Below are 22989 nucleotides of genomic sequence, written 5' to 3' on the forward strand. Positions count from 1 at the left end.
AAAAAAATTACTTAAAGCGAGCAAAAGAAAATACGAAGTAAAACATTAAAAGCCAACTCGGAAAATATTTGATGACCCCTGCTGTCTGCGAGGCACTTCAATTTCATAACGACAAATGAAAAAGAAATTGACTCTCTGTGACACCAAAAGCCGAAAATTGGCATCGCAAGCCTATAAATACATCTGCGTGGGCGAGCACCTGATCAGGTGTGCATGGAATGCTCATATGAGTGCTGCGCAGTGAATTCAATTAGCTCTCAGTGCGCCTGAGTAGTCAAGGTAGGTAGTTAGTTACCTTAGCAGGAAAATAAATAAAATATGTCTAAGCGTGTTAAATGAATTTCGCTTTACACAGCGAATGCTGTGCGAAAACGTTTAATATTTTGGCCAAAAATAAATACAAACGTTGAGCCAGCCAAGTAGGCTCACTCCAAGGCTGCCGGCCACGAGCCACTTGTCGGGGAAAGCGGAAATGCCGCTCCTAAAAAGCACGCTGTAAAAGAAAACATTTCCGACGAAGCGTAAAGCCCAAACAAAGGTTTTGTGAAAAGTGCAAGCCTAAATAAATACCAGTTTGTAAAAACAAATCCAAGCGCTACAAAGCAAGACAAAAAACGTTGGCTGACCTCAGTTTGAGTTCAGGTAGTTTGTTGGCCTTATGTGAATACAAAGGATTTACAAAATTGTAAAAGCGGAAACTTTGTTGTCTCTGTGGCGGCCTGTTGAGTTGCATATGCAGTCAGCTTTGAAGTCAGCTTTAAACTAACTTTTAATTAAGTTTACTGTGTGAAACTCTTTATGATTTGTGCAGTGAGTTGAAAAACGTGAAATTAGAAATGAAACTATCCTTTGAGCGAAAAAGGACAAGTGCAATTCAGACATTAATGCGAATTTTGAGTACTGAAGTGACATATAAATACTTACATATGTATGTATATATTCTTACATATGTATATATGTATTACCTGTCAGCGACATTTCAATTAAATGTCACTTTGAGTTCGCTGAAAGGAAATGAACACAAATATTTGAGATTGGTCAATGCCTATAAATGAATCATTACAAATGAAAGTTCCGGCTGCGATATTAAATTAAATTGAGCCCACCGTTGTTGGCGCGGTATCGCAGACGTGACGGCATTAACATTAACTCCACAGTAACCGAAGGTAGCCCCAATAAATCAGCGTGTTGTTCCTTCTGTTGAGCTCCTAAATGCCAAGAGGGACGCACAAATACGACCCCAGGCTAACTTTAAAGGCCAAGCGACAAATTGTGCTGAAAAGCTTTGGACGAATTGAAATTTAAGACACGCTGCCATGGCCGAAGCCAAAGAAATGTAAATAAATGAAGGAAAAAACTCAAATTACAAAATGTAACAATTTATTCTGGCATAATATTTCTAATAGCCGGCAAAGAAAGCAAATGCTAACGAATGCAATTATATTTTAATTGGCATTGGAAAACAAACACGGCCCAATTACTATTTCCCGTTAGTGCAAAAATCAACTCCATAGCCTCAATACTTTCAGCAAATGAATGCATATCCTCTTTGATTTAAGCACATTTTGCTTTTAATCAGCTCAAATGGAATACGTAAATGAAATACTATAGTTCGCATACGGAATAATTTCCGATGGCAGTGCAATGCAACATGTTGCAATCACAAACATTATGTATTGTGTTACTTTACAGCTTTGGGCAGATTATTTCTCGTACACCCTCGGTGATTCAGCATCGAGCATCCGCCACGTTGCCATCGCTGTGTGCAGCTCATGCAAGTTTAAAGCAAAATTAAATCGACTACTGAGAGCTAGTTGCCATCAGTGTGTGTAGCACCTTGTAGAGCATTGCTACGTTTCACTTATTCCATACATTTCAATTGAGTGGCGACACTTACAAAATGCTCAAAGCCAATGCTTTGACAAGTTGCTTTCATTGTTATTCTATTTTTTTTTTTATTATTATCTAGTTGATATTTGCGTTATTTATTTTTACCGTTAAAGCTCTATGGAATTTCCGCACACACAGCAGCACGACGCCAGCAGCCCTTATCAATGAAATAAACAACCCTCAGCCGACCTTTGTTCACACTGCATGAACACTGCGGTATCCACAGGGACTATGTGCGTAAAGAAGTACGAAATTGACCGAATTTCACGAAATTGAAATTTATGAAAGCAGTTTGTGTTGTGCAGTGCTCACACAGTGTAAAGTAAATGCGTAAATACAATCGTGTGTACACATGTACACACATACGCATACATCCATGCATGGATATAGACAGATATGTATCCTTGTATGCGAAAATATCTGAAAATATTCAGAAATACATACATACAGCCATACGTATGTACATAGACACGCATACAGACATACATCCATTTACATATATACATATAAGAATACATATACATATATGTTTATATAGATACATATATACATACATATACATGCACACCTACATACATGCATACATACATACATATTCATACATACATGCATACATACATGTATGTGTGTACATACATACATACATGCAGACATACATATATACATACATGCATACATATATATTCATACATACATGCATGCATGCATACATACATACATACATACATACATACATACCTACATACATACATGCATACATACCTACATTCATACATACACACAGACATTCATATCTACATAGTAAAAGAGACATGTTTAACCGCATACATTCATACATTTAGTCATACATCTGTCTATGTACATGCTTATACATACATACATCCAAGCATTCATCCCTACATGCATACATACACAAGCTCACACCTATATGTTTAACAACATATATCCACACACAAACATCCATAAACATATACCTACATTCATGCATTCATACTTACACCCATACATCATACATATATACATTCATCCATGCCACATATTCACACTGATTCAGATTTTAAAGTTTATTTCCGCATAGCTTTGACAGCTCCGTCATATATTTCAAACATCAACATTGCATATTTCACAATTGCCGTTTACCACAGTCGAACCGCCACGCCTCACAACAGTGTTGCGCCCACTGTTGTAGCCCGGACGACTGACAATCACATTGCCATTGGAGAAGCTGCGATACTCCTGCCCATCAATGTACACCGAATCACCATTTGGATTGGGACCTGGTGGGGAACAGAGCTCAAAGATGGTGCGCTTGAAGACACGAATGCAACTGAAACTTACAAGTCAAACAGACGCCATTCACCACCACGGTGCTGGGATATGCTGTAAATTGAGTATACGCCACAGTGACCACAATTAGCATTTATCAAGGCGTATTCATTGCAAATTCTCACCGCTGATTAGAGCCGGCAACGCCGCCAGCAAGAGTAATCCACACGCCAAGTACTTCATTTCAGCTGCAGCCAACAGATCTACACTTATAGAGCTTATATAGCAAATTTTATAGTATTTACCCCGCGAATCAAAGGGAATTTGCATATTGTCCGTGTGTGCATGCACTCAATGTTATCGCTGGCAGTTCAATAGGTGCCTAGCCAGTGTGTAAGCTGCTGGATGCACTACTAATCAGAATAGATGCACAGCCGATACATTGATTAGAATCGTAATATAATATGTATAGAAAAATATTTATAGAAACAATCCACCAACTGATATATGTAGCAGACACTTTGGTAGCGTATTCATTTGGGAAAAATCACAAAATTAACCAAGTCTATATAATATATTTACAATCATAAGCATTTGTATAAATCACAAAAAAAAAACCTCGGGTTCAGAGTATAAAAAATAGGAGACACGCCCATAAACACTTTGACATTTTAACAACCCTTTTTTTTAAATTCATCTGAAAATCCAATTTGCATAATTAACATATTATAGCTGACTGATAATTCCAAAGAATCCGGCCTCTCCTATAACAATGCAAAACAAAATGCTTTATCATAGACTATGGCCAAATCTATAGCCAATTGTCGTGACTGTCAGAAAACTCATTTCATGTAATGCTCGCTCAATGGACTCGAGTCGATTCGACTCGACTCGACCCGCCTCGTAGTGCACATCGATTAGACGCTAGCTGGAACAGACAGAGCTGTGTTTGTAATTATTGTTGTAATTGTTCTAACGTCAGCAACGCATCTCAAACAGACTAACGATGGCCAGCACTTGAGTGGGGTATATTAGCACTTTTATGAACTATCCTTAGACAAGCCAAGAAATGTGCCAAGTCATATGGAAATATTTTCATTAGTTCCTCTTTATAATTGCAATTTAGAAGCGAGTATTCAGTAGTAGAGTGCGCCCGTTCGTTCATTCTGACTTGTTTATATTTAATACTGGGCATTTCCCTCAGTTTGATTAATATATTCGTGTGTGTCTAGTATATACACATGCATATAGCTCGAGCTGCCGATAAGATGAACGTTGAAGATTGAATCGCAAAACACAAAAAAATCACAGAGAATGTTAACGCTGGCGTATAAAAGTCAACAACGCCTATGTCAGCCAGCCAGACCCCGTTGAAGCGGTGGCATATAAGGAACTCGAACAGTTCAGTGGAACAAATACAATAACATGAATAATTTTGCAGCGACGCTTGCGGTTTTCCTGCTGCTCACTGTGGCATTGACTGAGGCCGCTGTGTACATCGGAGGCGGATGTTATGACTGTAAGAGCGCCGACTGCAAAGGGCTGAAGCACACAAAGTAATCACAAATAACTGAATGGCATTCGCAGGTAATCCGCCCGGTGGTCAAGGGCCAGGCATATATACGGGAAATGGTGGAGGCGGCCGAGGCGGTGGTGGATACTATAACCCAGGATCCGGTGGTGGTGGTGGCGGCGGTGGCGGCGGACGTCCGGTTTACTCGGGAAACTTTGGACCAAACGGTTATAATGGCGGTGGCCGGAGTTACACTGGCGGCGGCGGTAGAGGCGGCGGCGGTGGCGGTGGCTACGATGATGGCTTCACGCAAATCATAAGCGGTTAAAAGTAGCTTAGTTGTTTAAATATACACTTAGAAAAAAAAAAGGTGCCACACACCATTCCATTGGCCATTCTGCACATACTTCAAGCGCAGTTTCGCATCGGCTGCGTCAACTTTTTCAATTAAAACAAACAATTTCAATGGGGCTTCATGGCGTTCGAATAGCTGTCAAGACAAAGTTGCTTGCATGAATTGCAAAAACTAAATAAGACTTCATGCGAAAAAAAATATTAATTACATGCGATGCAAAGTTCATGCTGTTTATTAATTTGCGCATACGAAGGTAGGCGATAGAGAAAACACTGGTTGATTGTTACTGAGAAAACATCTCAGACTTCTTATTGAATTTCTTTTCATGCACTGTGCCACAGTTCGCTTGGGCCTTCAGCTTGAGCTGTGAAGGCGATGCTTTCTAAGCTCCCCGGCTGAAATAGGTTTATTAATAATTGATTCCTCTGAAAGCAAGCAGTACGAAAAATTGCAAAAGTTCATATAATTTAGCAATTCAATCTGAAATGTGAATTACATCGTAAAAGTCGTGTCTAAGATCTTTAAAATTCGTATAGGTAGTAGCTTGTGTGTGCATTAGCTTATATAAAAGTCAGCCACTCCACTTCAGAAAAATCATCTTAAGTGCAAATATAGATATAAGGTATATATTTTCACCTGTTCTGCGAGTCTTTGCAGTTTATTTTTGAATCGGCTTTTTCCTCGGTATCTTTCGTGGAGCTTCATGAGTCAAGAAGTGTATTCAATATTCGTTATGCTAAATATTTAATCTATTTTATTATAAACCTGCAAATATTTCTTTTGCAACTTTTCAACTTGCAATTTCATGAAAAATGTTCGCCTGCTTATGGCATTTATGACATTTTTCAATTAAAATTGCAATTAGTTTTTATTTGTTTTGCATTTTCATTGAATGGAAACCAAAAAACAATGCAAACTTTTGGCCATCATTAAATTTGGTCGAACTTGAAATTAAAAATAAAACGTTCTATTTAAAGTTTGAACTAATTTCAAGAGTCAGCGCATTGTCTAAAAAATGACTGCGCTTTTCAAACAAGCTTTCAATCGATTCCCGAGCATGAAACTGACCTAATTTGTATCCATGGCACGGTCCACGTAGCCCCTAATGAAATCGGACCAGCTTTTATGGTGGTAGAGCTTGCAGCATTATTAGCTTTATTAGTGTGATGAAAAAGCAATTAGGTTGCCTCTGCGACTCGAGAGCGAATAGTGTATAGGTTAACGATCTATTGACCGTAATCAATACGGTTGGCCATCTAACCGTGAGGCATAAATAGCAAAATTTATAAATAATTCAGATATTTTATGTGCCATCAATGCAACTTTAAAGCAAATGCCGATTAGGAATTGTCGTGTAATAAACTTTAAACCTTCAACTAACTAGAACTACTTATGTGTGCCTATGCATACATATTAAAGCTATTAACGTAACAGGCAAATCTTATTCCTAAATGCAAATGAATACCAGGAATGCAACCTAATCCCCCATGCATGAAGTCAAGTTTCGATGGAAATTTGTAACATGATTATATAGTAGATACCCTTTAAGCAAAGAGTAGCAGAGCTGCACTTTCTTCGGCACTTAAGTCAATGCTTAACTTATTTTTGTCATTTCAAGCTCTCGACTTCATTTAAAAGCTTTTTGAGCAACTGTATTTACAGCACTGGGTTGCTCCTCAGTTCAATGGAAAATATTGGGACTGAATGCCAACTTTGTGTGAATGTGCAATTTTCCATTTAAGCCTTTCATGTGGGCGTGAGCATTCAAAGGAAATGCAGCATCACAGCACGAATACGAATACTCGAGTTGGCTTGAATGCACGGGCGAGCGAATATTAAAACAAAATATAAAAATATTTTTGACTCTCCCACAAAAGTCTCGTTTGCCTGCAGCCTATGCAACATATGTTGCATGCAGCACAGCTGCATATTATTTTATTCAATATTTTGATATACGTATTGTGTCAAAGTCGTAAAGCTCCCACGCTCTTAGTGGCAGGCAGCACACGGCAACAAGTTATTGAGTCGACAGCAGTAACTAATTGTCTGCTCTTGCCTATTAAGCATACTGTCAGCTCATGTAAAATTGAAAACAAAAGAACTGCAGGTAGCTAAACGCTTGCTGCTCTGATTTTGCAGCAAGTGCGTCCTTTGGCATGCTAATGGGTTGCAGGCTTGAGGCAACTGAGCAACTAAACGAATATTGATTTTCGTTGAGAGCAACATGAATAAATTACATTCACTTCAAGATGCAGGCACTCGACTCGGCTCGAGTTTAGTAACCTGAAACGCACCTAAATTATTACACACGTGCGCTGATATCTGAGGCCGAACTGCGCCATTTCCAGTGTTTGCGCCAGCTAAAAGTTTGTCGGTCGCGTCGGGCTATTTACTCCTCCTGGTAGACAGTGAGCTTAGCTAAAAGTTTGCTGTCAGACTGCAAATGGCCCGTGGAATGGATTCAAAACCATGAAGATAAATGAACAGGAGGTAAGTGGACGATAAAGTTCGCAAAGTTCAAACTGAACACGTGACTAATTCTGTGCTATCTGCAGGCGAATCTTAACTTTGTCACTTATATATGTATAGTGTGTATGTGTTTACAAAAGCTCCCGGCCTTGACAGTCACTTGGACACATCACTCATACGCCCTGTGACTTTGGCAGTTGCTGATAGCTGAAAAAGTTAATTTCCATTTGCAATAAATCACAGCTAAATACATTGAAGATGTTTCACAACTAAAGTCAAGTTTATTCAATAGACATATACAAGAGATGTTAGGAAACGATTAATATGCAGCTTAAGGACTAACAAGTGTCGCTGTCCGACCCAGTACCCACCCAGGAGAATCACACGCCCATTCACGAAAAGCTCAATGCTATGCATTTACAATTGGACAACAACAACCACAACCAGCCACAGACCACGGCCAATTTACTGCCGGATGATGTAGGGCAGGTGACGCAGCGCCATTACAAATGCAACGGGCAATAGACTGATCCAGATGAGGGAGACGCGTGCGGCATGGGCGCACATGTCCTCCAAGTGGCGGCAGTTGCTGAAGTGCTTCTCGTCTGACAACATTTTGGCGGTTTCGCGTGCAAACTTGGCCGAGTTCTTGTAGCACTTGTATCGGGCGCTGTTGTAAATGCAGTTCTCGTATGCGAAACGTGCGCTGCAGGCAAATGATAAGCAATTAGTTATCCACTGGCAACGCGCGCTCAATTAACCCACCAGCAGAATTCCATGAATTTGTCGGTAACGTTGCGCTTGTCGTCATGCAAATCATCGGTGAGTATGTTCTCGAAGTCGGCGGTGCAGCTTATCCAGTCCACCTGAATATACGTGAAGCAATCCTTGTGCCGCAAATAGTCTGCAGAGAAAGCGAGACAATATGCAAAGTAAAAGTCAATATTAGCATAGAATATACAGTTTAGCATATAATATAACTGGCAATCTACATATATATAAATAAAAATAATAAATAATAATAATATTATTATTATAAACAGGAATTTATTTGTGCTACAAATTTTGATTTTTTTATTGTTTTATTTTTGTTCTTATTTATTTTTTTATTTTTTTTTTGTGACAGCTAACCGAATTTATTAACACTAACATGGCAATTAATTGTTGCTATATTAATTTATAAATTGCTATAACTTCTATTAATGTTGTGAGACTAGCCAATTAAATCATATAAGTTTACCATTGTATAATTAATTATTTATCATCCAATTATCATCTATTTTTGACATGCTCTAAATGTCCACTCACATTCATTTTCTTTCCTAGCTCCCGCTGCCCCCTTAATGACTTAATATCTGCGTCACGAATCACAGCAGCCGCGTAATCGATGACAGCAAATGATCGATTGCACTGAGGCAAACTTAACGGAATCTGTATCTAGCTGCATTGTCTGTGCCTGCATCGTGTTGCTATCTATGTATATCTATTCCTGCACTTTCGTATCTATCTTAATTAATGCTAGGTGCATTGATGCATTTGTCTTAACTTACTTTGTCAGAGTTCTAAATAAGTTTTATTGATTTCGTTCTTTATTTTATATTTGTAGCTATTTACTTGACCGGCAAAAGGGCAGTTCTTAAACTTTTTGATATCTTTTTATATATGTAGGTCTTTTATTTTTTTTTTTTTTTTACTTTTCGTTTCCCTCCATAACTTTTGATATTTACTTTTCTAATGATTGCCCCTTCACTGAGGCATAAATCTACTGAAATGCCCTCTTTGCCAATTCTAATTTTGTCTCCAGTTTCAATGGATTTTTCGATTGAAATTTTAATCAATATTTTTATATCCGCTGTGCTTCTTTAAATGAATAAAATTTATAGCAAATAACAATGTTCACGCCTTTAAATGTTCATTATAATTAAATTATTATTTGACTTCTATCTATACGGAATTTACCACAAACACATTGTTAACTAAATGAAAACTAGAAAAAAATAACACATATTTTTTTGAGCTTGTTGAATGTATGTATAACAAAAAACGATTAAATGTTTGCATATCAAATTTCATTTCCCAATAATTGTTATACGCTGGCCAAAAAAATTATATAAAGAGTATAAATAAATATATTAAATCAGATATTATAAGTGAATTCACGCAAAATTTAATGTCAATTAATTTGAATTGTTATGTCTAATGAATTGAAATGAAATTAAAGGCGTAATCTCTGTCTCCACATATTGCAATTTATGTATTATTGAATTCACACATAATTAAATTTCAAAGCGTTCTATTTCGTAACATTAAATTTGCAATGTGTTGCGTAATTCTTGCATTTGGTACTGTTAATTGCCCTCTGTGATAGATTCTAATATCTGCCCTGCAGCTATTATTGCATATTCATTAGTTACTCGAAGCTATTTGTCACTATTATCAAAGTTGCCATGACTAAATCCCAGTGCTAATAGCCAAACACTATTATTGATATAAATGGCTGTACATAAGCTTTCACCTTAAATGATATATGCTGACACTTAAAGCAAATCAATGTTAATAGATATTTCTTAATTTTGTTATCATAATAAACTTTTTCACATAATACATAACACATTCAGTCGCTTACCTCGCTGAAAGTCCTCATCGGCACAAAACTTCTTGAAGAACTTGCGAGCTCCATCGATATTATTTTTATACAAACTGAGCTTTCGGTTCTGTAAACAACGTTTCGAGTAGGCATCGAAGCACTGCATTCCGCGATTGAAAACTCTACAACAAAATTGCGATTATTAATTACATTTAGCTTATAGGGAGTTCTTATGCTTTCATCAGACGGGATTCTTTTTATGTTAATTGGTGATTCATTTTCCTAAATTGGATTCCGCTCGTCAATTTAGGCGAGAAAGTGAATATTGCCTTCGTCGAAGGATAATTTAATGCATTATTAAATGAGTAAAAAGTTTTTATTTATTTCGGCTTTGTTGTTCTTTCTGATGATTTTCCACTCCATGCTACATTGCTGGCGGTGCGGTCCGGCAAAGAGAACCTTTTTAACAGAGGCAACAAAACTTTTTTCTTTGCACAATCCAAGTGCTAACACAAATTAATTATGAAGTCCAGGAATGCTTAAGCAAATACCACACCATTCGAGTGGTTAATCAATAAAACATTCGACTAATACCACCTGCGAAGGTGCTTTATTTATAGTAACACTCATGAACACAGCACAGCTCACATCACACAGCTCACAGCTCACATCCAATCACACTTAATGGCAACGTTTTCGTAAGTGTTCGTAATCCCGCCGGGACTTACTTGCACTTTGCTATGATCTCCTGCTTGGTGATGACAATTTTCGTATTCTGCAGAAACTCCATCAGATGCGGCGGCAGGTCCTTGAAGCAATCGTCAACCATCTTCTCCGTGCTGCCGCAGCTATTCGCACTAGACAGCTCCTCCTCCAGGCTTTGAGTCTGGTTGGCTGCCGTGCTGCAAACTAGCATAAAGCACCATAAAACCGAAACAAATGCTTTCATCTCGCACATTGTCGCCGTCGCTGTAATTTCGCTACTTGTACTTGTTGCTACGAGCTACAATAAATACTATTGTTCGATGGCTACTCCGATGCTCTGCGTATTCCGTTCAGTTTAAGTCCTTTCAATTCGCCTGCTACCGAGCAACTGAGCGCGTTCTGTCAATTCGCGTTATATTTAAGGCTCCATCTGAGCGCTACTCAGCTTCGGCTCAATACGGCGCATGCCCTGTGGCATCTCTCTTCGCTTTGTTGACAATCCTGTGGCAAGTGCCCCGTCCCCAGTACCCATTGCCCCGTTGCCATTGCCCCACTGTGTATGCACGCATAATTAAGTGTTTGTAGACTTTAACAGATTTTCAACCTCGGTCGAGTTTAAAGCGACCTGAAATCGTGCTTAATATTTATTTATGTCTGCAGTCATTCCTATCAATTGAGCTCTTTAATATTGACATGAGATACAATACATGGATAATGGCAGAGAACCTGATCTATCAATTTCAAATATTTACTGTTTGCAATACGCATTCGCTACGCTCTTTGCATCTGCGGCACATTATATTAATTGAAATTAACTTTTCCATGAGGGCACTTATAAATGAGAGCTTTTGAGTTTGAGAACTAGCTAATTGTTTGCCCAGTAACAATAATGTTAGTTAAAATGAAATTAAACTTTTCATTAGTGGAAAGTTTCCCGCCCTTGAAGCTCAAGTTTCAGAGCAGCCTTTGCTATGCTAATAGCCTGTCATGTTGTTTGAATGAGGCTCTATTTAGCGCAACTTAAGTTAAATGCTTTATAATAGTCTTCACACATTACGTATACGGCACGTGGGATTGGGAGTGGGAGTGCAGCAGAACCAAGGTAAATTTATTTAATAGTCTTTGAGACTTGAAACTGTCACTGTCTAACCACATACCTATATCGAAAAAAAATAGAATCCACGAAAATGTCAATGCTAAGTGGATTACGACAACCAAGGCAATCGCACTCAGTCCAAGACCAATTTCAATTTTCATGTGATTACGCACGTAGCGCAACAACAACAACAATGCCAAGGACAAAATATTGCCTCTGATGAAGGATATGTCTGCGGCATAGGCGCAAATCTCCTTCAGCTGCTCGCCTGACAACATTTTAGCGGTTTTGCGGGCAACTTGGCCGAGTTCTTGCAGGACTTTTAGCTGATGCTGTTGTAGATGCAGCTCTCGTATGCAAAACGTGCGCTGCGGGCAAATTGTGATCACTGATTACCCCTAGCCGCAATGAAAACAATTAACTTGCCAACAAAATTCCACAGATGTTTTTAAAGTATTTAATTTGCCCTCAACAATTGGTCTCTTACAGTAATTTCTATACATATACCAAATCTGCCTTCATTTTGGGTAAACACTCCTTGTGACGTTGCTTGTCTGCAGAGGAAAGGGAACATAACTTGAATTACTTAAAAAACAAATAAAAACAAGCTCTCGAGTAGCTAGAACGACGAACATAAAGCACACACATTATACAAATTTAACTTTCAATTCCTCACTTCGCTGATAGCTCTCTATTCTGAAAAGCCTTAGAGCTCTAAAAATTGTTTTTCCTGCATGTTGAGCTTTTGATTCTGTAGACAATGTTTGGAGCAAACATCAAAACATTCCACGCCGCGATTTAAAGCACTGCAAATGAATTGTTACATATTTTTGCTCTCACGATTTTATTTGCATTTTAAAATTAATTTTAAATGAAGGTACGAGTATTTCCATATATCAACATTCTTTGTTATTGCTTATGCGTATTTTTTTATGATAAAAATAATAGCACTTTAAACATTTTTTTCTTCAAGCATAAAAATCGCTCTTTATATTTACTGTCACCTTCTGAGTAATTTCGTCATGGGCACACGTTTTCGCAAGTGCCTCTAATCCAGCCGAGACTTCCTCGCATTAGTCGACCATTTATGGGAATAGCCACAGGCAACCAGCCGTAGGCTGCAACAAATCTTAAACCTTCACTCATTGTCGTTTTCACTTCACTTGTTGCAGTTTACGCTTTTTCATTTGCCCGCTATTCAGTATGATTGTTTCGTATTTCGTATTCCGTGTGCCGTATGCACGCGATGTCCTTGCAATTCGCTTGTTCCCGAGCAACTAAATCGGCTCGGCCAATTCGCTCCATATTTAAGGCTGACTAACAGAGCTCTGCTAACCCTCTGCTTGAGCGCTGTTAGGAACAACGCATGCTCCTTGGCGACGGCCACGCATGCCTTTCGGTTTGTTGACTGAAATGTTTGCGTGCTCAACGGAATACCACCTCGAGCATACTTTAACTGCCTTACACGTGCGGCTTGATGCACGCTAACAGAGCTCTGTTAAACTGCTGTTATTCGCATCGTTCACCACTTGACGAACGTTACGTATTTTTATAGAAGGCGCTGAGCAAAGTTAATGTTGGTCTGCCGCACATTTCACCGTCGTTTATACTAAAGGCGATATTTTCAACAAATAATTATTTATTCCTGTACGTAATTCTTTGAATTAAATTTTGCATAATCATCTTTAAAGACTGACCTCAACTCGAATCAAATTATTGTTAATAATGTTTTGTATATCAAGTATAATCCATGTGACTGCATATCTTCATAGAAAAATTGTTTCCATTTCAATTACATCAAAACAAGCAATTGATTTCGAGCTGCATACCATAGTAAAGTTTATTCAACACACATATAAATAGATAATTGGTTAAAATTCATCTTACAGAGACATAGAAATATCGTTGTTTGGGAAGAATCACACACTCTTCGTCTATTTTAATTATGCACTAGCAACATCAATGCCAAGGGCGAAATACAGCTCCAGTCAAGGTAAATGTTAGGGGTGCTGGCGCACGTTTCCTCCAACTGTGGACAGTTTCTAACGTAATCCTCGGTCGACAACATTTTTACGACTTTGCACACAAATTTGGATGAATTCGTCAGGCTCGTATATGCAGCGCCAGTGTTTATGCACTGTTCGAATACTAAATAATCGCTGTAGACAAATGTATAGCTAATTAGTTAATCGATAGATAAGGTGACTGAGCACAGCTTACCAACAGAGCTGCAGTAATTTATTGGTAGCGTTGCGTTTGTCATCGTTCAGCTCTTCTATGAGTGTTTTCTCAATGTTCGCAGTGCAGCTTATCCAATCTTCCTTTGCATTCGCAAAGCAACTCTTGTACCGTATATAATCTTTAGAAATTAAAAGATGTGGTAAAATTTGGGCCACAGAAAAAAAAAAGTAAAACAAAATAAATAAAAGCAGATATCATTTACATTTAGCTGTGCTTCTTACCTCGCTGAAAGTCCTTGTCTGCGCAAAATATTTCGAAAAACTTGACAACACCATCGACACCCTTTTTAAATAAGCTGAGACTATGTAGACAACGTGCTGAGTAGTCCTCAAAGCATTTCATACTTTGCTTGTACACACTATGAATAAATTTTAGTCTTGTATTTTTTAAATTGTAATTAAATTTTAAATTGTTACTTCAATTTTAGTTCCAGTTGATAATAAACTATTTATTTAACGTAATCCTAAACTTTATTATCACAGTCATCTCTACTCCAAACGCGACTTACTTGCACTGGGCAACAATTTCCTGTTGGCTTTTCACAGATTTTGGGTGCTGCAAAAATTCCATGAGATGTGACGGCAAATTCTTGAAGCATTCGTCAGCCTGCTTTTGATCGTTGACGCATCTATCTAGATAATGTGGCGGACGAAGTTGTTTAGTTGGCGAAATTGTTATGGCGAAAAGTGAACTAAGCCAGATGAACACTAAGACAAAAATGACCGCCTTATGCATTATGCCAATAATAACAATTAATTTATTTCTACTTTGATCTGAGAGTTATTTGTATTATGTACGTATTTGAATGTCTGATTCGTATCGCTCACTGTTAATCCTTGCGATTTGCCTCCTGTCAAAGAACTGAACAGCGTTGGCCACTTGCAACTGTATTTAAGGCCCGTTAACAGAGCACTGTTAATGCTTGTATGCAGCGCATGCATTTTCACCTGTTGCCCATTTATTTGGCCCTGATGGCAATAGAGACAGTAAATTTCACTAATTTCTTTGTTTTTTTGTTTCCTTTTTACAAATTAAAAATATTAAAAAACATATGCTATAAAAAGTTTTAGTTGTAAATATTTTAATTGTATATTGTTTTTTTTTTTTTAATTAAAATAAAAAACCGTTTTTTTATTTATACAAATAAATAAATAAAAAAATATTTATAGATAAAAAATAAAAATTTTAATAAATTTTTTTTTTAAGAAATGGTGTTTGGAATGGTCATACATTTTGTAAAGCTAACGAAAGACGCAGGATTCCAGAATTTACTACGCACCAAAATGACCTCAGATAAATGCGTTTGATATCCCAACATTTCATTTAACAAGCCTATTAGTAATTCTGTGTGCAGATGGAAATTCTGTTCATCGCCTATGAAGCACTGAAAAGCAGGCTGAATTTTGGTGCACAAAAAAAAATAAATAAATAAAAAGAAAATCAAGTGCACAAAAGTAATTGATTTAATTAAGTATGGAACGTGTATGTTCACAAGCAAAGTGAGAGCCTTAAAGTAAAATCATGCACTGTAAAGAAGAGATAGTAATATTTGTAGACATATTTTTTATAACATTTGATATATGGTGCGAATAAATATTATACCCATGCGTATGCATAGAAACATGCCGAGCACATCACTGGGTCACACGTCCAGCAATAGCAGCCGTGTTTGTCTTTTAATTAATTTAAAATTCGACCTATGCGTGCTCTTGGGTTGCTCGAACAACACTGCAGCACAAGATGCAAAATACAATCAATCCATAGCAGCCGCCGCGGCATAAAATATGAATGGCAGACACAGAGTTTGTTCAGCATGTTTTCAGTTGCCTTCAAATGACTTTTGGCTATCTCATTTGTATTTAACGAAAGACCGTTTAAACTGTTTAAAAGCCCGTAAATTCAATAATCGAATGAAACCGCCCGCTGAAAAAAGTGCGAGCATCCCAATCAACCGCATCCTGTTAGGGGAAACATTTATTCACGCAGTTTTTCATCGAGATATGTATATACATATGCATATGGTAGTTTATTTTGCTGTAAAAACTGCATTGATAAATGTGGCTTTAAACAGAATTATTATACTTTTGGAGTATAGCCTGATTGGGTACTGAAAAAAAGTAAATACCAGAAAATCTGCCTGCGCAGGATTTTCATTGAGTTTAAAGGTAAACGCTTCAAGGACTTACCTGAATAGAGTGCTAAAATCAGCACTGCAAACCGCAAAAAGAGTCTAACTACGTATTCGATGTTCTGCATTTTAATCTTCTAATAGAATTAAATTTTTGTTTTGTTTAACAGTGTTGCGATGGCTCCGTTAAACTAATTTACTTCTGATGTTTATGCAATTCTATGTAACCCACAATTTACCTAAATTTTTTCCAATGAAAGCTGCTTATGTATGCAGCTCTCATCTATTGTTTGTGTGAGCAGCGAGTAGCTGTGACTGAGGCGCCTACAAGTATGCAATGAATTTTTTGAATATCACCTAAAGCGAATGAGGAACATGGCGTACATATTTAGGAGACTTTTGTAATTCCATGGAGTCTGAGCTCTTTTATTTCCTTTAAATGCATCATGCGTCCCAACGACTCGGCAAACAATAGCCAATGATTGGTTTGTTGGTCAACAATGTTATGCAAAAGCTAATCCAATTGTGTTGCTAATTAGCAGCTGCAACACGCGTGACACGCAGCGCAACAACAGATTGCCCTGAAAAAGCATTCTCAATTTTTTTTTTTTTTTTATAAACATTTATTTTATGCAAAAACTTGTACATAATTTAATTTGATTTTGTTACAGTTGCGTATATATTTATATACATATATCTGTTATATGTATTTATTTATTAATTATTTGAACATGTGTGAATAGAATTGCAAGAATTCAGTGAATCTGCAATGCGTATGATTTCTGATGTTATTATGTTGAACGAATGAATATTATTTGCAATAGATGTTACCCATTAACATTAATGCATTGGAGCAATGCAAGTGCTTTAGCTTATTCCTATGCACTACATGATTACATACATCATAACGTATAGTAGTGGCTGTATTTACTTTACTCACAATCATCAATTTTATTGAATTTCGACATTCCAATGAGCGATTATGAATTTTAATTAGGCAGCACACCAAAAGATTGGATAATTCTGGCGGTGCGCATTGCTACGATTGCACGATTGCCGTTACTAGCATAAATATACATATTATAGTAATTGGATAGTTTTATCATTAGAATAGTTTGTTAGTTTGTTTATATATTGAGTATGTCGCTTCACATCTTTTGCATTCTAATTTCATATTGTAGTTGGCTGCTGCTGCCTAACATTGCGATTCAATTTTAGTTTTCTTTTCAGTTTTTCTTTTGCTTTTGATTAGTGCCGTTATAAAAATAAGTTTACATTTAACTTAGTCGCAATATGTTTGAAAGGCACACTAATTACATATTTGTTTCAATTTATAGTTTATCATTTAGCTGCATTAAGGAAAATTCTTTAATTTAAAATAAAATGTAGCCGTTTTTCTTTTGTACCATAATTTAAATGCAATTTCCTTTTTACTTTTTTTATAGTTTTTATTTTTTTCTTTTTTAACGATATGCTTTCTATCGCATATTTGCTATGATTGTTAGCTGCTAATGGGTTGAACGTGTTAAAAGAGTTTCTCTATCAAAGCAAGAATATTTCTTAAACAAAATTATTTGTATATTAATTTAACACTTCATAACTGCTAGCATTCACTTTAAATTAAAGAATTCCGTTATTATATATTTGTTTTTATATATGTTCAAAAATGGTTTAACTATTCAAAATTGTTTTTATATATTTTTTTATTTTTGTTTATGTTTTTTTTTATGTATAATACATTGTGCTTGAGCTCAATATTAACATTAAGTTAAAATTATTTATTTATTAATTGTACATTATTAATGCATGATATTCGTTATTCATTAACTAAATATGGCTGTTACTTGTAGTTTGTATTATCATTTGCTTTAATTATTAATTTTAATAAGCTCACGCGCTTCGCTTTAGCTACATACTTAAAAATGATGTGTATGTGTTTGTATATATTTATATTTATATATATTTATATATATATATGCATGTTGTATATGGTAACATAATCATAATCGAAATACTTCATTAACAATGAATTTGCGTCAATTTAACAAAAAAATTAATTGTATATATTTTGTTATAAACATAAACATAAGCTGCGCAAACAACAATCTATTTGCTGCCTATACAATGAGTAGACGAGGTGCGTATGTCTATATGTATAAAGTTGTGTGTGTGTATGTGTGTTTTCATTATTACACAGATAAAACAATTTTCGTGTAGTCTAAATAATATATGTATATAAAATAGATTCTTCATCGCATTGTTCAAAAAAATTTAATATGATAAATTGTTTTTCTTTTTTTTTTAGCAGATGAGATTCTTTAAATGATATTCTTTATGTTTGATTTTTTTCCTCTAATGGCATTTAAACAAATGCATATTGTTTAATGCATAAATTATTTGCAGTTGAATTAAGTATTTTTTGTTAGATTTTTTTGTTTTTTGCTTTTGTTCGCTGCTCTTTTCATTATGTACTACAACTTATAAGTGGTTAATAGATATTATTTATATGCGTTTTTGTTTTTTTCATCTTCTTTAATTTAAACTATAAAACTATGCTTGATTTATTATTGTAATTGTTTGTTTGTTTGTTTTTTGTTTTGTTTTACTGGCTGGCAAAACGCAAACAGAAATGGCCACAAAATTCAATACATTGCTTTGCTTCTTCTTCAGGTTGTTGTTGTTGTTGTTGCTGTTATTGGATGTTGTTGCTATTGTTCTTGTTGTTGTTGTTGTTGGATGTTTTCGGTTGCAGTTACTGCTGTTGCATACAGATGAGTGTTGATGCAGGCACAAGCAACAGGCCACAGACGCTGAATGTATTTGGATGCAGCATGTGGCGTGTCTGTAAGTGTGTGTGTGTGTGTGTGTGAATATGTGTGCGTGTCTCTGTGTGTGTGTATTAGTATTTGTCAGTGACAAGAGTTGCTGCACTACTTGCAATTAGCATATCACATTCCATATACAACATGGCACACAACGCCGCCCACACAGCTTCCTGCCGCGACTGCTGCTCCTTGTTGTTGTTGTTGTTGCTGCTGCTGCATTCATCTCACTCGCACACTCGCACTGGCTGCGGCTATATCACAATGGCAATTGCATCTAACCAAAACGAGGACGGCGCAGACGGCAGGTGAAGGCGTTGCTTTTTTTTTTATTAGCAAATTTGGTAGTTGTATTTTTTTTAATGTGTTTTTGGTGGATTTGTTATAGGTTTTGTTTTTTTTTTTTTATTTATAAATATAGATGTATTGTTTTTTTTTTTTTTTTTTTTTTTTTTTTTTTTTTTTGTTAGCATGTAAATAAAAAGAAGTCATAGAAATGGAAATTGAGTATTAATAAATGGTTAGCAGTTAGTTAAATCGTTTATGGTGTTTCATAATTGAAATACCTAAACTATATATAAATATTTTAATATGCGAATTATGAGCACACAAAAAGTTACTAAATGAAAGCGGGCATATACATATATATAGATATGTCTCTATATAGTTCATATAATGGTATTTATGGTATGCAATGTGTAGAACAGTAAATAGATAATTAAGAGCAGGGCACACAACATGCAGGCCAAGATTTCGTTTAGTAACTTTTCTTATTTATTTGGATTCATTTATTGTTTTTTTCTTTTTTTTTTTTTTTTTTTTTTTTTTTGCAACAAAACAAATTGATTTTCTCAACAATAAATAAAATCTATAAAATGAAAAAAAGAAAAAAAACATTCTGTTTGCAGTACTTGAGTTTACTACATTTTCAGTTGATGTAGACAACAAACACATACTAAATCGTAGATAGTGCAAATCGATGTGTATTAAATGTATATTGTTTATTGTTTTATCAAACTGTTATTTAAGAGACATTTATTGGTTATTCAAGACGCTGCAAAGGAATTGCACGAGTAATTTACAAAAACAACGTACACATTCATTTACTAAAAATTTTGTTTTGTTCTGTACGTTCGATTTGTTTTGTTCTTTTACTTTTAATTTCTTTGTTTAGTTAACTTGGCCTTTGGTTAGTTGAAATTAGCAATAATATTACATCACATATCATTTGATATTTTTATGGTTTTTATACATATGTAAATGCTAAAGAGTATAAAAAAATTTAAAGATTAGAGAAAAAAATATAAAATAAAATTGCAGGTGCATTGGCTATCGATTTGTTTAAATAATAGTATTTGTTTTTTAAATGCCAAGGTAAAGCGTTATTTACATTGTTTTAAATTGAATGTAAGGGAATTTGTTTTCTTTTATTTATTCAAATATTCGTAATCAAAGACATTCTTCAGCATGGCATTAGAATCAATTTAGTAATCTGTATTTGTATAGTTCTGTATGTAAGTGTATGTGTGTGTGTGTGTTTGTGTTTGTGTGTGCAAAGTTATATCAGGATTTGTAAGCGAATGCAAATGCAATTTTATAGAACGTTACACAAGTATTCATCTTACTAGTCTAGATAGATATTATTATATTAAACATATGTATTACTGATACCAGAACCGTATTAAGCTTATAGATTAAGTCTGTTAAATACACATCAAGATATATCTTTAGGTTTTTTTATATGTATACATGGTAGTGGTAGTGGGTGGAGACTTGGATTTGGTATTTGGTATTTGGCTTAGTCGCTGTTCAAATCGTTGCAATTATTTTCATTATTCAATTAAATACTAAGGAGAGAGTTTAATATGTGTATGTGTGTGTGTGTGTGTGTGTGTAAGAAGTGGGTAGATGAGACAGACGTTAAGCATAGAGTTATGCCCCGGACTAGTATATATGGTAGTGGTTGTTGTTGGTTGCAATTGTGGTTGCGGTGGTGGTTGTGCTAGTAGTAGTAGTTAGAGTAGTACATCAGGCCCCACGCTGGCTAGAAGTGCGCGTACACAGAGCTTAGGACTAAAGTTAAGTACTTAAGTTAAGGCACTAGAGTTGCAAACAAAAGTTAAGTGTTTCATTTTCTTGATTATAGTAAAATTATGAATTTAATATATATATATATATATATATATACATATATATATTGTCTTCTTTTGGGTGATCAATGAGTTATGCGAGACGACATAGGAGTGTTAAGTTTGGAAAGCGTTAGAAGATTTTTCGTTGTTTTTGAATGCCCGGATGGCATTTCCAAAATCATTGTAGACACGAAATCATAAGACTTGATTGCATTTTTTGCTGTTTGCTGTTTTTGTTTTCTGTGTTCGGGTTGCACTTCAACAAAAGTCATTGATCTTTATTCTGGTACACTTTCGGTTCAATTGCAACATACATTTTGAAATGATATACAAGGTAAATGTTACAGACTAACAGGGCCTTAAACGCTAAATACACATATAAAATTCATATTTCATAATTCATAGATACAATAGATATAGATATATATATAATATAATAATAATAATAATAATAATAATAATAATTATATGGCTTAAGAAAGAGTAATACAAAGTGTACTAAATTGCTTTTGCTTTCGAGTCTGCAGTAGAAATTTTATACGAATTTCTCACCGATATATTCATTTTTCTTATATTTTTTTTCTCATTTTATTTTCATTCTCTTTTCGTTTTTATAAAACATCAAAGGCACAAGTCAACGTCGTCAACAAAGAAATAAAATAAACTAACAAAATAGATAATAAAAAACAACGTGATATTCTCTTTGCGTTATTCTTTATACTTGACAGCTTAAAGCGGCTTTACTTTCTGTCTATTGCACTAATATTTTCAGATATTCAGATATTTTTTCATTTTATTTATTTATCTCTTGTGAGTGATTGGAAAACGAATCAAAACTCGCAGCAGAGGTGCAGCTGCCATTGTCGCGGAGGATGGACAATGCCAACTGCACCTCGTGTGGAAATATTAAATGTAATATAGAAAAAACAATTTGTATAGATGAGTAGAAACACAACTAACCTGTTAGGCGCTTGAGTTATTATTGGACTGAGTTAACTGAGTTACGGAGCTGCACAGACCGGCCTGGCCAACTGGACTGGCTGGGTTTCATTGTGCATACAGCAGGAGGGCACACAGCATTTGGTTTGAATTTGAATTTAGATTAAGAATTGTTCGAAGACTTTAATTAAAATGAAATTTTGTTTTTGTTATTGAATGCAAAACAAAAATAAATAAAATATATTTTTAACATAATTTAACTAAATTGATTAAGGACCAATGTTTTTTTTTTATAATAATGGCGGCCCACGATAACACTCATCGTTTTTTTGTAAGCATTTAGTGAAATAAAATTTAAATAACTTGTTTTAGATAAATACATTTTTTTTTTTTTTAATGAATTGTTTTTGTTTCATATGATGAAACAAGAAATTGTTTTGCTGTCGTTGCTAGTGTGCTGCTTTTATTTTTTTTAGTTTTTTACTGTATTTCAATGAAACCCGCCGGCTTGGCTGGCACTCCGACCGTCGTACGCTGATAGGGGTGTTCTCTGTTAGCCGCCAAACGACGTTGCTGCTTAAGGGCGCCTACTAAAATATACGATACGATACATGTAGATATGTGCATAAATAAATATATATATATATATATTGGTATACATGGATATATATTTATATATGTTTATATTGGTATATAGGGATTATATATATAATATTCAAGGCAATTAATATATACATATACATACAGCCATACAGGTGGACAGCTGGACAGCTGGACAGGTGGACAGGTATGCATGTATGTATATATGTATATTGTCTACAAAACTTATATATGTATTATGGTATA

The 22989-nt window shown here is 35.4% G+C and overlaps 5 protein-coding genes and 1 long non-coding RNA gene across 13 annotated transcripts in view; 2 read left to right on the forward strand and 4 right to left on the reverse strand.

The window, feature by feature from the left end:
- Nucleotides 1-2939: 2939 nt before the first annotated feature.
- On the reverse strand, nt 2940-3510 carry BomBc3 (Bomanin Bicipital 3). The gene is made up of 3 exons (XM_030388573.2): nt 3342-3510; nt 3229-3270; nt 2940-3167 (listed from the first exon to the last, which is right to left on the reverse strand). The coding sequence occupies exons 1-3, from the start codon at nt 3484-3486 to the stop codon at nt 2992-2994; spliced, it is 363 nt and encodes a 120-aa protein (XP_030244433.2). The 5' UTR covers nt 3487-3510; the 3' UTR covers nt 2940-2991.
- A 925-nt stretch (nt 3511-4435) lies between these two features.
- BomT3 (Bomanin Tailed 3) lies at nt 4436-5247 on the forward strand. The gene is made up of 2 exons (XM_030388580.2): nt 4436-4675; nt 4744-5247. Exons 1-2 carry the CDS (start codon nt 4582-4584, stop codon nt 4995-4997), a joined length of 348 nt encoding a protein of 115 aa, XP_030244440.1. The 5' UTR covers nt 4436-4581; the 3' UTR covers nt 4998-5247.
- A 2494-nt stretch (nt 5248-7741) lies between these two features.
- Nucleotides 7742-11301, reverse strand: LOC115564348 (uncharacterized). The gene is made up of 4 exons (XM_030388569.2): nt 10809-11301; nt 10120-10262; nt 8259-8397; nt 7742-8199 (listed from the first exon to the last, which is right to left on the reverse strand). Exons 1-4 carry the CDS (start codon nt 11036-11038, stop codon nt 7959-7961), a joined length of 753 nt encoding a protein of 250 aa, XP_030244429.1. The 5' UTR covers nt 11039-11301; the 3' UTR covers nt 7742-7958.
- A 2493-nt stretch (nt 11302-13794) lies between these two features.
- On the reverse strand, nt 13795-14857 carry LOC149092131 (uncharacterized). The gene is made up of 4 exons (XM_089256581.1): nt 14631-14857; nt 14344-14480; nt 14102-14240; nt 13795-14040 (listed from the first exon to the last, which is right to left on the reverse strand). Exons 1-4 carry the CDS (start codon nt 14855-14857, stop codon nt 13821-13823), a joined length of 723 nt encoding a protein of 240 aa, XP_089112707.1. The 3' UTR covers nt 13795-13820.
- A 2800-nt stretch (nt 14858-17657) lies between these two features.
- Nucleotides 17658-22989, reverse strand: part of how (protein held out wings) — a 41561-nt gene continuing 36229 nt past the window's right edge. For 4 of the 8 annotated variants that reach the window (XM_089256526.1, XM_089256528.1, XM_089256514.1 and 1 more), the window contains exons 8-9: nt 22165-22733; nt 17658-19392 (exon numbers count right to left, since the gene is read on the reverse strand). In XM_089256526.1, the coding sequence (XP_089112652.1) occupies nt 22624-22733 (110 nt within the window). In that variant the 3' untranslated portion in view covers nt 17658-19392; nt 22165-22623. Of the gene's footprint in view, nt 19393-19837; nt 22734-22989 lie in introns of those variants that run through there. The other 4 variants (XM_030388530.2, XM_030388543.2, XM_089256522.1 and 1 more) reach the window with 3 other exon arrangements.
- On the forward strand, nt 19391-19901 carry LOC149092132 (uncharacterized). The gene is made up of 2 exons (XR_016196247.1): nt 19391-19537; nt 19834-19901. It is a non-coding gene; the product is annotated as an uncharacterized LOC149092132 (long non-coding RNA).

Source organism: Drosophila navojoa, chromosome 2, assembly GCF_054131105.1.
Source record: "Drosophila navojoa isolate 15081-1374.11 chromosome 2, UAZ_NAV_1.0, whole genome shotgun sequence".
Lineage (NCBI taxonomy): Eukaryota > Metazoa > Arthropoda > Insecta > Diptera > Drosophilidae > Drosophila > Drosophila navojoa.

Bases quoted from the DNA above. Each gene is read 5' to 3' on its own strand.
- BomBc3 (XM_030388573.2), bottom strand. From the start codon at position 3,486: ATGCAAATTCCCTTTGATTCGCGGGGTAAATACTATAAAATTTGCTAT. The intron at 3,271-3,341 runs GTGAGAATTTGC...CTCAATTTACAG, and splicing joins GTTGCCGGCTCTAATCAGCG to CATATCCCAGCACCGTGGTG. The intron at 3,168-3,228 runs GTAAGTTTCAGT...GTTCCCCACCAG, and splicing joins GAATGGCGTCTGTTTGACTT to GTCCCAATCCAAATGGTGAT.
- BomT3 (XM_030388580.2), top strand. From the start codon at position 4,582: ATGAATAATTTTGCAGCGACGCTTGCGGTTTTCCTGCTGCTCACTGTG. The intron at 4,676-4,743 runs GTAAGAGCGCCG...TGGCATTCGCAG, and splicing joins CGGAGGCGGATGTTATGACT to GTAATCCGCCCGGTGGTCAA.
- LOC115564348 (XM_030388569.2), bottom strand. From the start codon at position 11,038: ATGTGCGAGATGAAAGCATTTGTTTCGGTTTTATGGTGCTTTATGCTA. The intron at 8,398-10,119 runs GTAAGCGACTGA...CTTTCTCTGCAG, and splicing joins CGATGAGGACTTTCAGCGAG to ACTATTTGCGGCACAAGGAT. The intron at 8,200-8,258 runs GTGGGTTAATTG...ATTTGCCTGCAG, and splicing joins AAATTCATGGAATTCTGCTG to CGCACGTTTCGCATACGAGA.
- LOC149092131 (XM_089256581.1), bottom strand. From the start codon at position 14,857: ATGCATAAGGCGGTCATTTTTGTCTTAGTGTTCATCTGGCTTAGTTCA. The intron at 14,481-14,630 runs GTAAGTCGCGTT...ATTTATTCATAG, and splicing joins GAAATTGTTGCCCAGTGCAA to TGTGTACAAGCAAAGTATGA. The intron at 14,041-14,101 runs GTAAGCTGTGCT...ATTTGTCTACAG, and splicing joins AAATTACTGCAGCTCTGTTG to CGATTATTTAGTATTCGAAC.